Source organism: Colletotrichum navitas (assembly GCF_030913465.1).
Source record: "Colletotrichum navitas strain CBS 125086 chromosome Unknown LY79scaffold_2, whole genome shotgun sequence".
Lineage (NCBI taxonomy): Eukaryota > Fungi > Ascomycota > Sordariomycetes > Glomerellales > Glomerellaceae > Colletotrichum > Colletotrichum navitas.
The window spans coordinates 714,530-728,721 of NW_026850548.1; the positions used below are offsets into that span (position 1 = coordinate 714,530).

A 14,192-nucleotide genomic window follows, 5' to 3' on the forward strand; every position below is an offset into this window, starting at 1 on the left:
GTTGACTGTTGGTCGGGATGTTTGGGCAAGCGCTGAAGTGACAGCTCAGTTCCGCTCAGCATGAGCCAGATGGAGGTTGATCTCGGACACAAAGTAACTGAAGGCGAGCTGCAGATGGCATAGCAGCAGCGGTTGAGCAACGAACCACACAAATGTAGAGGCTAGATGCGGACGATAGAGGACAGGATAGATAATCGAATCCAGCCAGAACACTTATCTTAGCGCATTCTCTTACATACATAGTTGATGATGGAAATCGTGTCCAATGCGCGCGCGTCGCGATATTCATTGTCGGCCATCCAGCAAAGTCCGAACCGAGCTGTGGAGGGAGTGAATGGAGGGGATGGGAGGGGAGATGAATCAAAGTGGAAAAAGTGCCGCCCGATGAGGGGGAGGGGAAGGTCGCGGGGTACGTACCTGTCCGTTCTACTACCGTAGACACTCGCGAGATTGATAAAACGCTAATCGGCAAGGGGCATAGCAGCCGCTTTGACGGCCGCTGTAAGGGGTATAGTCTGCTGGCAGAAGCAGGGATCTAGATGGGCTGAATAGGTTGGATGGACTGGCTGGCTGGCTGGCAAGAAGGTAGGTGGGGTCAAGTAGTTGACCGCTTTCCAATAAGGGCTTAGCGCAGTAGATGTACGCTAGCTGAATTTAGCTAGCCTACTACCTCTTACAGTTAGCCTTCTAATTAGCGCTTTATCAATCTCGCGAGTGTCTACGGTATAGGGAGTCGAGGTGGGGGCAAAAGAGGCAATCGGACGCTTTTGACAGGCTGATGCGAGGGGCAAAGGAATGGGGCCAAGTCGAGGTACATTGCCAGCCATGTTATCTTCCATCACAGCAATGTATACCGACTTTCCATCACATCCACCGTCCGCGGGCATCTGGCGTCTACCACCTGCCAATTCGTCCGAGGTGTGTTTTCCCGGCTTTGGCTTGCCATACACTAGCAAACCGCCCACACCAGCGATAGCAGCAGCAGCACAGCAAGCACCCTGGGGACTGGCATCAGAAGGGACACTGGGATCGTTGAGTCCTTGACAGAAGCGTTAAAACAGTTTGATGGTGTCAGCGGCTGACCACCCCTAGCGAGGTGCCCAGCCTGTAGAGAAAAAAGAAAGAAAAAAGAAGAAGAAGAAGAAGCAGAAGAAGAAGAAAAGGGAGAGAGGAAGAAAAAAAAGAAAAAAAAAGCCCAACTCTGGGCAGGCAGACAGCGCAAGGTACCCAGGTAAAGTAGGTAGCGTAGCAATAAACTGGGAACTGGGACCTGGACTGGTCGGTCTTACAGCACAAGACCTCTAGGCTCTGGCCGAGTACATCCCATCCTGTTCCCCTTCACCCGCAATCTGTTCTCAGCCCTATCTTTCCTCACCTCAATTTTTACCCCTCGCCTCACCTCGTCTCGCATTGCCCTTCTCGCTTGGTCTTGTCTCGTGATCAACGACTTGCCGCATCCCAGCTCGCCTCTTTGTAGGCCCCCATCGCGACACGACCCTGAGCTGGTTCTCGCCTAGCCGTTCCTCACCGCTCTGATCATTCCAGAGACAAACGACTTTCCTTCGTATCCGCCGTCGATACCCCGACCGAGCCCCTCGACCACCACCACTACCACCACCCTTAGATCGCCGTCACCGTCATCTTCGCCCCAACTCACCCACCAGCCAGCCAGCCAGCCAGCATGGATCCCGAAGGACCCAGCGCGCCCGGCGACGAGCGTCGCACCCAGCAACAGGTCGACAATGCCATTCGCGCCATTCGCGAGAAGAAGCCGCTGCCCGAGATCGACTTCACCATCCACACCATGGAGGATGGCACCCAAGTGAACACCATGGAGCGGGTTTGCAAAGGTACGCATGGTCCTTTGGCCACGGCCTCGATCCCCATCGATGCCGCCACCGTGGCAGCTGCCATGTTTGCCCTCGTTGTACCGCCCTCGAGCCGCTAACCTGATTGTCGTCACAGATGTGCAGGCCCCAGCCATGTTCACGCCCTCCGACGAGCAGTTCTTCGAGGACGAGACCCATACCAAGCCCGACATCAACTTCCTCAAGCAGCATTTCTATCGCGAGGGCCGCTTGACCGAGGAGCAGGCCCTGTGGATCCTCAAAACCTGCACGGAGCTGCTCCGTGCCGAGCCCAACCTGCTCGAAATGGATGCGCCCATCACCGTCTGCGGTGACGTCCATGGTCAGTACTACGACCTCATGAAGCTGTTCGAAGTCGGAGGCGACCCGTCCGAGACGCGCTACCTCTTCCTCGGCGACTACGTCGACAGAGGATACTTCAGTATCGAATGCGTCCTGTACCTCTGGTGCTTGAAGATCCACTACCCCAAGACCCTGTGGCTGCTCCGTGGCAACCACGAGTGTCGCCACTTGACTGACTACTTCACCTTCAAGCTCGAGTGCAAGCACAAGTACTCCGAGGCCATCTACGAGGCCTGCATGGAGTCGTTCTGCTGCCTGCCCCTAGCTGCTGTCATGAACAAGCAGTTTTTGTGCATCCACGGCGGCCTTAGCCCCGAGCTTCACACCCTCGACGACTTGCGAAGCGTGAGTCGAGCTCTCGTCCCCTGCCCCCACCCCGAGGCGCACCAGCTGACACGTACAGATTGACCGTTTCCGCGAGCCGCCCACCCAGGGCCTGATGTGCGACATCCTCTGGGCCGATCCCCTGGAAGACTTTGGGCAAGAGAAGACGAGCGACTACTTTCTTCACAACCACGTCCGCGGATGCTCCTACTTCTTCTCGTACCCGGCAGCCTGTGCGTTCCTTGAGAAGAACAACCTCCTCTCCGTCATTCGAGCCCACGAGGCACAAGATGCTGGATACCGCATGTACCGTAAGACTCGCACCACGGGTTTCCCCAGTGTCATGACCATCTTCTCGGCGCCGAATTACCTCGACGTCTACAACAACAAGGCTGCCGTTCTCAAGTACGAGAACAACGTCATGAACATCCGACAGTTCAACTGCACGCCCCACCCGTACTGGCTACCAAACTTCATGGACGTCTTCACCTGGTCTCTGCCTTTTGTGGGCGAGAAGATTACCGACATGCTTATCGGCATCCTTAGCACATGCTCCGAGGAGGAGCTGAAGGAGGACGCCACGCCCTCTTCCACGTCGCCTGGCCCCATGTCGCCACCCCTCTCGGGCGCCTCGCAAGATCCCGAGTCGATCGAGTATAAGAGACGAGCGATCAAGAACAAGATCCTGGCCATTGGTCGTCTTTCGCGTGTTTTCCAAGTACTGCGTGAGGAGTCCGAGCGTGTCACCGAGCTGAAGACCGTCTCTGGCGGCAGGCTGCCCGCTGGTACCCTCATGTTGGGTGCTGAGGGTATCAAGAATGCCATCAACACATTTGAGGACGCTCGCAAGGTCGATATCCAGAACGAAAGGCTGCCCCCCAGCCACGATGAGGTTGTCAAGCATCAGGAGGAGGAGAGGAAGCAGGCGTTGGAGAAGGCAGCCGAAGACGCGGCCAACGATAAGAAGTTGCAGCAGCTGTCTAGGAGATTGAGCACGTAAGTTGACAGTTCCTCCTGACCCGAGCAGCAGTCCTAACGAGATGCCAGCGATCGCAAGAGTCATAGGGGATGAGCCAGCAGTAACAGGGTAGAATATCTGTGATAGAGGGCCCGCGGTGGTTGAAAGCACAACAGGGCGTCAGGCTTGCTTGGTTTGTTGCAACAATTTAGTTCAGCTAGGAAAGCTGACATACGCGAATATACTTTTGAAGCCATCTTGCTTCAGGTCTCATGCGATTGGGTCCATGAATCATCGGGTTTGCGGCATCAAGTTGTAATTGATAATTACGTGCCGATGAAGGCGGATGGCTCGAACCTAAGGGGGTTGGTTGTAGTAGCCATTGATTCAAAGCAATGATCCCGTCCACCTGGTTTTTCGGTGGTTTTCCTTTTTTTTTCCTTCTTTTTTTTCCTTTTCCTTCTTTTTCGGGATGCCACTGCGTCTCGCCCAAGCGCTTTGGTTTACCGCTTCTATGCGCCCGGCAAATTGCCAGCAGGGGCGGCATGTCATTTTCTAGGAGTGATCTTGTACAAATATCTCCGCTACCACATGTGTTGTCACAGACGTAGCGTCTCTGCTCAGGTACCGTGGAGGTCTTAGAAGATGGCCAGAACGTTGGGCGGACTTCACATCATGTCAGCAGACGGAGCTCGCCAACTCGTACCCAGAACCATTGCCAACATGGGGGGCGGGTGGGTATCCTCACCTTGCGACCCCGCCGGGGACATTGCACGGCTCGCTGGCGACGAAGAAGCTCCATCGCTTCTCCTCACGGCACCACTCGGCAAGGGCCTCGAGGTCGAAGAGCTCGCCGATGGGCATACCCCAGCCGGCAAGCAGGACCTCGTGCATCCAGTGCTCCGGGTCACGGTGGGGCCAGCACTCAAAGGTCGGCTGGTCCCCGGCGACGGCCGAGAAGTTGTCCCAAACCCAGCGGAGCGTCTCCTCGGACTGGGCGACGCCGCTGAAGGTCTGCGGCGTGGCGGTCCGGTAGCTTTCGAGGTCGGTGGGGGACTTGGCGGCGTAGGCGGCCATGAAGCCTGCGGGGTTGGGAGTGCTGTGTTAGACGTCTCATTTTCTCTCTCGGAAGAGTGGAGAGGGCCGGGAATACCTGTTCGCGTGAAGAGGATGTCGCCGAAGCTGACCTGTGTCCCCTGTGCCTCGAGACATGCCACCAGGTCCGAGACGGGGATGGAGTCGCGGGCGAAGGGATCGTAGGGGGTGCCCTGCTCGAGGCGCCAGCTGTGGTAGTCCGCGAGGACGCCTCTGCCGACGATGCCGTACTTCTGCCATGCTACTCGACTCGTCAGCCCCCCCCCCACCATACCTCTCAGATGTCCCATCCCGATTTCCGCACCAGGCTTTGCCCGGTGCCTGGAAGGTGGGCTCGAGACGGGGCGGGAAACGGGGGCAGGCCGGACTGACCCTGTATACCGTTGACGGTCGACCGCCGTCCCTCGTCGTCAACTGCGTGGATGTCGTGCATGGAGACGCCGTTGTAGAACTTCTCCTCCTTCTGGTAGCCAAAGTGCCGCAGCCCGTCCCACTGCGAGGAGGACTGCGAATTGAAGGTCCAGACGTCGTCGTTGACGCAGCGCGGTCGCTTGTGGATGAGGTCGTGGTGGAAGGCGCGGCGGGCGAAGAACGGGGCCGGCTGTGCCGTGAGGGACCAGTTGAGGGAGACTCTGGGGGTGGAGGAGGACTTGGGTCAGTGGCTAGACGTGTAGTGTGTGTGTGTGTGTGTGTGTGTGTGTGTGTGTGTGTGCATGGAATGCCGAGGCGGGGTTCGAGCCAGAGCGGGTGGGTGATGATGGGCTTTGAAGTTCTACCTTGCGCCGGTCTTGATCTCGTTCCTGGCCGCGGCAGCGACGCGCTCGTTGGTCAGCCTGTTGAGCGTCCCCAACTCGTCCTTGTCGCCGTAGAGGCCCCAGGCCGAGAACCTGGGGTTGCCTCTGCCGAGCGGGAGGGCCTCGAACGGCGGTATGCCGTTCTCGTTGAGAGGGTGGTCGGGGGATGCGGGGGCCATCGCGTCGGGCTTAGGACGTTGTGAGAGCTGGTGTCCGAGCTGTTGTATACGCTTCATTGGCTTTGCGGGCTCTATATAGGCTTGGTGTGTGTGTGTGTGTGTATAAACATGTACCGATGCGGTTTTCCAAGGTTTGGGCACGTCGTATGCGGGGGATACGCGATGCTTTTAAAGGAATGATGTCAACAAGACGCGGACCTCTTTCCGTCTCAGCTCTTCCCCACACTTTGGGGTGCTCCGGCGGTGCTGAGCAGAGGAGGACCTGCATAACCACCATCCGATCTTGTATTCCGGGCGCGCGTTCGAGTCTGGAGAGCGGTCGGTCCCCGCGGCGCGGAACTTCCGTCCGAAAGGTGCAGGAACCACCGAAGCCGAAACGCTATGAGGGTTTTCTTTTACCTCGCTTGACGAGACTGCAACGACGTTGTCTTGCCGTTCGTTATCCCACAATGTGCGTATGCAGACCGCCCGTCCTGGCTCTGCGGAGGCAGGCCCGTCTTTCCCGGCACGCCCTGTCGAAAGGGACCAGCTACGCCGGACCCAGGCCGGGGATTGGCTGACGGGGCAGCCGGCAAGGCATCGGAGCTCGTTCGCGGAACACGCCCACGTATGCCTGACTGCTGTGTTTAGCTGTGATGCTTGGGACGCTCTGGTTGCTGGGGTAAGAGTATCCCTGTTTCACGCAGTAGATTTGTTTGCCGACTTTGCAGCTCATGGGACGTCCAAAGTACTCACGCGGCCAGCCGTTTGTGAGGACGCTGCTGGAAGCGGCATTGCTGCTGTGACCTGGGGAGGCACAAATAGTCAGTCGACATCTAGTGATGGTCAAGAATGCATTGGTTCGTCTGTGTGCTACAAAGGACTTGTAAATAGTGATCATCCTTGTGCCGGGCAACCCACGCTGCTCGCGGCACGGATGACGCTCTCCATCACCAGAGTATGGGCCATGAGGGCACCCGGCGTCTGGGATTACACCACATGCCACCGAGGAGGTAACGCCTTCCGACTAGTATACTGTATACGCGTGTGCTTTTCTTCATCGCAAGTGAGGGGAAATAGAGACACGGCAGAGGGGAGGAGAATGGGCGCGTCCTTGGTCGATCGAGGAAGGTCCGCAGTGCCACGTCGAGGATTATGGCTACTCGCCTTCAGGCATTTGTAAAAGTCAGCTCTGCCCTTTGCTGTTGGCTGCGTTCAAAGGTAGTTCGGGAAAAGGAGAGCTGGATGTGCCATTGGCGGCCCTTGTACCGTCGACGAGGACAATCAATCAATGGAGAGCCGTCGTTCTCGTACGATCCAACCGGTTTACGACCTGTAAACGGAGATTTTGTGCCTCTTCATGACGGTACAGGTATGCTCAGCCCACATCACACACACACCTCAAAGGGAATGAAGGTCAATAGTCATTCGACCTACTGCTGTCCTCCGCTTGCCTGGTGGTTGCCCGAGCCAGTGAGTTGGACACATGCATGATGGGCTACTAATGTAATGCGGACGTGTCCAGGCAGCTTTTATACTCCCGCACGTCACCATAGCCCTCCAAGTCTCAGAGCCGCCATCTCGTTCTTGGTTCGAAACCGTCACCGTGTAACCAATTGGAGCGCGCGGCTTCATTGCGTTCGCTCTCGCCACAAGACGTCTTGGGGGGAAGTTTTGAGAAATGTGTTTTTTTTTTTTCTTCCTCTCCCGTTTTCACCTGGTTGACGGGAAAATGCAAGTTTCTGCGAAGGAAAGAGGGAATTCCTGTCTTCCCGGCCACAGGTTGTGGTGTTGTTGACAGTTTTCGTCGTTGAAGTAAGTCGGGATGGGTTGACACTCTGGTTTCTTGTCAAGATTCTGGCCTCGCCCCAGCGTTTCATACTATGATCAGACATCTTGGAAAGATACTAGAAGGATCTGCAAGGCCATATGTCTAAGCCTGAGGGCCTCCCGTCGGTGAAGGTGGCCGCAGCATCGCCAGAGCCAGCCAGCACTAACCCATGTCTCGCCCGGGGCCTAGTTGTCATATGAGTCTACCATCAAAGGTTAAACACACGACCTTGCCTTGATACGCGGATCAGGCGCCGTGAGCCGCATGCTCCATGCTCCCTGGGCCAGGTACCAGCCGTAAGGTCGTTGGGCTAGCGACCCCAACGACCGGGGGACGCCCGTCAACTGAACCCGCGACCGCCGACGTATGGACAACCACCAAGATCGATGCCAAAGACGGCGATTGGACAACGCAGCGTTGCCGTTCGAACCCCCTCACCCCTTCCGGGCTCGAGCCAGACGGCGCCTGGAGGCCGTCAAAGTCACCGGGCGAGCGTCTGCGGCATCGGGTAACAGCAATCTCCCGACACGGAGGCAGACGACGCTTGCATGAAAACCACGCGCTTGTGCGCGGGGAGTCAGTGCTCTCCGCGCCCGAGCGTTTGCAGGTGACAAACATACAGATGGTGTTCAATTTCCTGGGCCCTAGCTCAGCCGCCTGTGACTCGGGCCCTCGAGTCTCTGTCCATGCCAGCTCACGATGCAACGGCGCCAGTGCTGGCGAGTCCAAATGGCAAGAGGCCCCGACCGTAGGCAAGCTGCTACAAGCATGCCCGATGGTCGGCGACGCTGCGTTCGCTTGTTGTTCCCTGTGGGATCGCGTCAGCCTGGCATATTCGCGATTGTCGGGGGGAGGGCGGCATATGAATGATCAATGGGATGCTGCTGACTGCGTCAGATGCTGCAGTCTGGGATGACGAAGGGGGAGGGGACTCGCACGCGGCAATTGGTGCTGAAGCCACGGCCTCGGGTTCAGGCCAATACAACGTTAATAACGCGATGCGGCAAGGCTGAAACTGCTGTCCTGGAGATTGGCGAGGACGCACGATGGTTCGAAGTACGCCTCCCCCCCTCCTCAAGTGCCCTGGTCGCGTTTGAGCCCGTTCCCACCAGTCGAAAACCCACAAATCGGCCTAGAAGAGGGCACCGACACTCTTCCCACGATGGCCTCTCGCTCATTACCCTGCAAGGGCAGGCAAACCAACCCCCCTCTCGCCTCGCTCTCGGACGGACGAACGCCAACGGACGTTACAGAATGCCCACGTCGGCCAGGCATCCACAATCTCCCGACCGCGGGCGCTCGACGGGCTCTCATTTCCGCAGCGACCGGCCGCCCGCCGGCTGCCTGACGTGGTCACGCCGGCCCCCGACGCTTATCCTTCCCGTCGACGGGCTGCTTAGCCAGCTCCATTCCCGAGTCCGTTCACTGTTTGCTCGGACGACGACTAGCCGTCACTAAATGGTCTTTGCACCATGGTGGCTTTCCCCCCCATCTCTCTCTCTCTCCCCTCTCTCTGTGGCGCAAGGTTTTCCGCACGCTAACACGACACTTTGGGGGGCTGGCGGCCTGGCAGCCCTAAGAGGTGTCATCTGAACTTTTTGATTTGGTGTAGGTCGCGGTTGTCCGCAAGAAGAAGTTTGGGATGGCAGTCTCAGCCCCGAGGGTGGGTGGCTTGCGATCAAGGCCTCTCTCGTCGACGGCTCCTCGATCCAGATGACGGTTCATCTCCATGATCCCAGGGCCAGGCGTGGGCATGGGAGAATGGGGAGCAATCGGCCATCTCGCGTAATCTGGCCAACGGCCATGGAAGACGCACACAGGCCGTTCCCCAAGTCACGCGTTCAGCGGCGTGGACGTCTCCTAGCATCCGGCTCCTTGGGAGCTGGCATGATCTGTACCTACATCAAAGGAGTGCGGACTGACCTGCCTGCTTCCGACTATCTCTTCACGCTAGCGGGAGCAGTCTGGACCAGCCACGTCGCGCGGTGCATAGATTCCTGGCTGCTGCTGAGGGCCGCGTTGACGCATAGAAGATGGAAGCCGAAAAGAAGGACCGGTCTATGGAAAGGGCTGGCTGGGCAGCGCCTGCAATCACCGTAACCGGCCTCGGGAGTTCCTCAAGCTGCCGGATACGAACAAGGCGAGCAGAGAAGAGCAGATGGCTAGCTTCGCTACAGCTACCTAGGACACCTAGAGGGGTGGTGGTTGTGGTGATCACCGTCGTCGTCGTCGTTGTCATCGTGGTAGGCTGGACGGATGCGTCTCAGAGTATCCAGGCGGCTCTTTCGGGCGGCGCCAACACCCTACGCCTGACAAGTTTGGCGACGGGACTCGGGCGTAGAACGGGGGTGAGGCTAGCGAGTGCTCGGTTTTCGGTCCCGGTGGGGGGGCGCAAGAGGCTCACAGTATGCACAGTTGGCGGGAAGGCTTAGGACAAGTACCCTCAAGGTGGCTTGATGAGAGCTTGGCGAGGGCTTGAAGATGGCTTGATGAGGGGGGCTGTTGGCTGGCGGTCGCAATGTAGCTAAGGAGAGATGGCGTGATGCACGGCGCCCGTTGGGAGGTGGACGATAAGGGGGGTGTGGTGGGATGGTGTAAGAGGTGAGAATAGGGGCAGCCGAAGGAGAGGTCGAGAAGCTCGGGGGACGGAGGTGGGACCCACACCTTGTTTTCCCCTTTCCGGCAGGTTCGGACGGGGGGGTACGGCGGAGGGAGCCGGAGCGGCCGCTGATAGGCACGACGGAGACGAGCCGGAGGGGGGCGAACGGGGATGGCAGGTCGACCTATGATCGTGGGCCGTTGCCATTTGTTGGTTGCATCTTCAGCTCCCCTAGGAACAAGACGACCTTAACGGTCGCGCATTAAGTTGTCAAGATACCTAGCCCTCGCTTGTCCTGGAGGAGGGGGGGGGGGAACGCGGCTGTTTGGCTCGCTACCATACTGCCATCCATGCCATGCCATCCATTGTCATGCAAGCCCCTATACTCTGTGCTCTGCAGCGGGTGATTGTTTCTTCTTTTTTTCTTCTCTGCCTCTTTCTTTCTTTTTTTCTCCTGTGCCTTGGCTCTCCCCTACTACGTACTTTTTCGTCGCTTCTCGCCTCTCTGGTGGCGGAGGCGCGATACGTACCGTACGATCGGGGGATATCGCCGTTTGCAGGGTACCGAAGACGGCCGTTCCGGATGGGGATAGGCAGGCGGGACGGGAGAGGGAGAGTCTTAGGCTCGACGAGGGCGAGGCGTCGCGTGGCAAGGCTTTTCGTAGCCTCTCTCGTCCATTGTTCCCCTTTGGTGGGGGGTCGCGCGCGCGCCACGCCCATCATGCCGTCTCCCATATCCACGTTCATGGTAAACTTACGAGAACGGCGTTGGCGATGAGAGGCGACGAGGACCTGGGCGTGCTAGGTATCCGCAGGCTCGGAAACAAACCCGCCTTTGATGGGGGAGCTGTATCCATCCATCCGTGTTTGTACGACGCTTTAGGGCTTTGACCGAAATCTCAGCCAGGTGCGGATCGAGGGCGGGGTGGTTCCGAGTCATTCGCAAGAACGCATATTAGAAGGCCCGTGTGTGCGTCGTCGAGCGGACAAAGTCATGGCATCATCATCGGAGTATCTCAAAAGTCTCGTTGCCCTGTGATGTCGTGCAGGTGGTGAATGAGGAGGGGAGCCATGGATCTCCAGGAAGCAGCTCACTCACTCGGCTTTGGATACAGAGTCAGACGACGACGGCAAATATGGTAGTAGGATGAAACATAGCCCCCCCTCCCGGGGGAGGGGGTTGGGGGCGTGGCAAGGGATCTACAATAAATGACTGGAGGGCGGCTGCAGCTTGCTTGCATGGCGTGCTCTGCAGGTACGGCCAGGTACGGTTGTGACGCTGGGCGACGACGACTTGGCGATTCGCATATACCTAATCAGAGCCGAGCCTCCTTCTACTTCTGTGGCGTGATCATCACCAGTGTATGGGTACCGGGGCATTCGTATGTAATTCGTAGCCGAGATGGATGGCTACCCTACCCGGGAGGAAATGCGACGGAAAAGAAGAGACGAACAAAACCGGGGGTTTCACTGACCTGAACCCCATAATGCATCTGTTTCCTAGGGGGGGCTGTGTCGCAGATTGAAAAGACTCAGTAAAAGCGAGATGAGCAACCACACGGGGACGGCAGGGGACGGCAGGGGACGGCATATTCGTACACCGCCAAGCGGACAAGGCAGGCGGCCTCGGGACCTCTGAGCCTCTCAACTCGAGCATGTTGAACTGACGGATCTCGTAGTACCGTATCCTCTCAGTAAATTCGCCCATAGCTAATTGACGAGCTAACGGCAAGGGGGAAAGTGGCCGCGTACAGCGCTAAGCCTATTTAAGAAAGCGGTCAGCCCATCCACCCATCCACCCACTTGCCCACTTGCCCTTTATTTACTGTTCTTACGCCTTAACTTCCTGCTGACGTAAATGACTAACCCCTGCTTTTGCCACATCCAGATCCCTGTTTCTGCCAGCACACTATACCTCTCACAGCGGCCGCGATACCCCTTGCCGTTAGCTTGTGGATTAGCTATGGGCGAATTTACTGAGAGGATACGGTAGTAGCTTAGCGTAGATCCTCAGTCGGTGAGCGAATGAAGCGAGAGGCACTGTATGGATCCCCTCCGGGGGACCGACCCCCCCTGGATGCATGGGTCCCCCCCCTAATCACCTTGACCTCTCTCACTGTGTGGCCCTTTCCCCCCCGGTCTTTCCTTTTCCCTTTCTCGTGCTCGTCGTTTTGATCCATAGGTGCAAGGGTAGGGGTGGGCTGCGGAGTATAGTGTATCTGCGGTAACGACTGTTTCTCAACGGGCTGGTGGATCAACAAGAGCGAGAGAAGAAGCAGGGGGTGTTGAGAGGATGGGATCAACTCTCTCGACGAACATGGGTGGACGAGAGAGAGAAGGCTCGGAATAATGCACATGACAGGAAGCGAACGAACAGGCAGACAGACGATCGACGTTTGATGTGCCCGATAGATAGCTGCACAGCAGAGGCTCACTGGCTCTCGGCACACAGAGAGAGAGGGTCCCTCTTTTCCCGTCAAAGCGCGTCTGCTGCTTGCTGGCCTGCTGCTGTGAGTAATCCCACGAGGGAGGGCGGCCGATCAACAGGCCCCGATGGATGGCACCCCTTCTCAACGGCTTGAAGTGATGGCACCCGTCGTCGTCTTCGTCGTCGTCGTCTTCGTCGCTCGTCGCTCGTCGTCGCGTGTCGTTCTCGTCGCCATCGTGTACGACACCCGGGACCACAGGTCCTCAGGAAGATCCTAATATTAGATCGCGGGTGTCCCTCCCCGCAAGGCGGCGGCGGACGGCGGTGATGATTGGCGGCGTTGGAAGCGGTGCACACACACTATGTGACCATCGGACGTACGGGTAGACGGAGTGCGGATACGCTAGGCCGGTGGGGGGGAGGGGAGCAGGGGAAAATCGAAATGATGAATGGGCACCTCATCTCTCAACCTCGCCGACGGCGTAACATGGCAGACACACACACACGCACGCACGCCCCCGGCCCCGCGGATCGATATCTACATCGTACCTCGCGCCGCGCGCCAAGGTACCGTCGCAATTTTACCGTCAACCACGTTTTCCGAACATTCCACGTACCCCAAAACAAGCTCTCTCTCTCCCCCCCATTCCCCATGCTACGCTGCGATGGCGCGTCTACCGATCACACTTTGCAATATCAACGACGGCGTCCTAGCGTTCGATGCTTGGAGGGTACCCAGTCGACGCTCTTTCGCAGACGGATGGGAAGGGAATTGCGCGGAGCGGTGCGTGCGCGCCTGCGGGTTCTACAGGTACATGGTATACGGATACCGAGTATGGCAACATTACGGTATCAGTTCTGAACCGCCCTGCCGCTTCCCCGTTCTGGCATCGCGTCATCGGCCTCAGAGCCAGGAAGACCCCGAGAGCATGTGCTGATTGAGTTTTTGCGCCTCGGATTGATTGACGCCACGGGTTCACCCTATAGTGCGTACATCATATAGCAGCAATGAGCTAGGAATGGCCCTCCACCATGTGCGCCGTTTTCACCGGCTCTATCTCTATATCTGCCCATCTACTACGTGTGATGGGTAAGTAAAAACTCCCTAACAGGTAGTGTGGAGTTGTGACCCACGTACGCGAGACTCTCACTGGCCAGAATTATGATGGATGTGCACAAGAACCTCAAAGTACCGTCGCTGAGGTAATCAGAAAAGCACGGCCATATTTACCTGACGAGGGGGTTAAACTTTGGCCCGATACCATAGTATCTATCTATCTATCTATTTATCCATCCATCCATATATCCACCCATCCATATACTCATCCATATACATTTATCTATCTACCTTTTTGCTCGGAATTACGGGCAGGCCGACGACGAGCGGGCCGGGGAAAACCCTCGAGAGAGGAAAGACTTGGTTGGGAATGGCTTGGACTCGGAACCAAGCGGACTGATACTGATATTGCATCCTGCAGCCACGGCAATCTATCCGCATCGCGAGCCGCGACGACCTGCCAACTTGGCAACCCACGCCGCTCTGCCATCGTGAACGTGCATGTCCCTCCAGATTACAGAATCACCAAACCCCCCGCCTCCCCCCCGCCCCCCGGCTCGAATACCATGTGACGTAGAAGGTGCACGGCGTTCGAGGTAGACGACGGAGATTGACGAGGATTCGAACGACGCGTGACATCCGTCTACCACTCACCCCTCGCCAATATCGCCGTGTCTGCTAAGCCTCGTGGCCGCCTCGTCCCGCACGCATGACGATGGTGTGTGCGTCTGCAATGTT

General features: G+C 57.6%; 5 protein-coding genes across 5 annotated transcripts; 3 read left to right on the forward strand and 2 right to left on the reverse strand.

Annotated features, from left to right (window-relative positions):
- Positions 1–1,681: 1,681 nt before the first annotated feature.
- LY79DRAFT_575206 (calcineurin-like phosphoesterase) lies at positions 1,682–3,534 on the forward strand (the record flags this gene model as incomplete). Its single annotated transcript, XM_060559685.1, has 3 exons — positions 1,682–1,850; positions 1,966–2,555; positions 2,614–3,534. 3 exons carry the CDS (start codon positions 1,682–1,684, stop codon positions 3,532–3,534), a joined length of 1,680 nt encoding a protein of 559 aa, XP_060420116.1.
- An 87-nt stretch (positions 3,535–3,621) lies between these two features.
- LY79DRAFT_143538 (uncharacterized protein) lies at positions 3,622–4,446 on the reverse strand. Its single transcript, XM_060550982.1, has 2 exons — positions 4,241–4,446; positions 3,622–4,158 (listed from the first exon to the last, which is right to left on the reverse strand). Exons 1-2 carry the CDS (start codon positions 4,260–4,262, stop codon positions 3,710–3,712), a joined length of 471 nt encoding a protein of 156 aa, XP_060420117.1. The 5' UTR covers positions 4,263–4,446; the 3' UTR covers positions 3,622–3,709.
- Positions 4,237–5,560, reverse strand: LY79DRAFT_586216 (uncharacterized protein; the record flags this gene model as incomplete). The annotated part of the gene is made up of 4 exons (XM_060560597.1): positions 4,237–4,574; positions 4,646–4,828; positions 4,960–5,219; positions 5,364–5,560. 4 exons carry the CDS (start codon positions 5,558–5,560, stop codon positions 4,237–4,239), a joined length of 978 nt encoding a protein of 325 aa, XP_060420118.1.
- A 268-nt stretch (positions 5,561–5,828) lies between these two features.
- On the forward strand, positions 5,829–6,946 carry LY79DRAFT_143466 (uncharacterized protein). Its single transcript, XM_060550980.1, has one exon. It carries the CDS (start codon positions 6,018–6,020, stop codon positions 6,720–6,722), a length of 705 nt encoding a protein of 234 aa, XP_060420119.1. The 5' UTR covers positions 5,829–6,017; the 3' UTR covers positions 6,723–6,946.
- A 649-nt stretch (positions 6,947–7,595) lies between these two features.
- On the forward strand, positions 7,596–8,887 carry LY79DRAFT_143512 (uncharacterized protein). Its single transcript, XM_060550981.1, has 2 exons — positions 7,596–7,792; positions 8,328–8,887. The coding sequence occupies exons 1-2, from the start codon at positions 7,757–7,759 to the stop codon at positions 8,826–8,828; spliced, it is 537 nt and encodes a 178-aa protein (XP_060420120.1). The 5' UTR covers positions 7,596–7,756; the 3' UTR covers positions 8,829–8,887.
- Positions 8,888–14,192: the final 5,305 nt, after the last annotated feature.

Coding starts and splice junctions, on each gene's coding strand:
- LY79DRAFT_143538 (XM_060550982.1), bottom strand. CDS start 4,262: ATGTCCCCGGCGGGGTCGCAAG. Junction 4,159..4,240: donor GTCCCCGGCGGGGTCGCAAG/GTGAGGATACCC, acceptor CATGATGTGAAG/TCCGCCCAACGTTCTGGCCA.
- LY79DRAFT_143466 (XM_060550980.1), top strand. CDS start 6,018: ATGCAGACCGCCCGTCCTGGCTCTGCGGAGGCAGGCCCGTCTTTCCCG.
- LY79DRAFT_143512 (XM_060550981.1), top strand. CDS start 7,757: ATGCCAAAGACGGCGATTGGACAACGCAGCGTTGCC. Junction 7,793..8,327: donor TTGGACAACGCAGCGTTGCC/GTTCGAACCCCC, acceptor TTGGTGCTGAAG/CCACGGCCTCGGGTTCAGGC.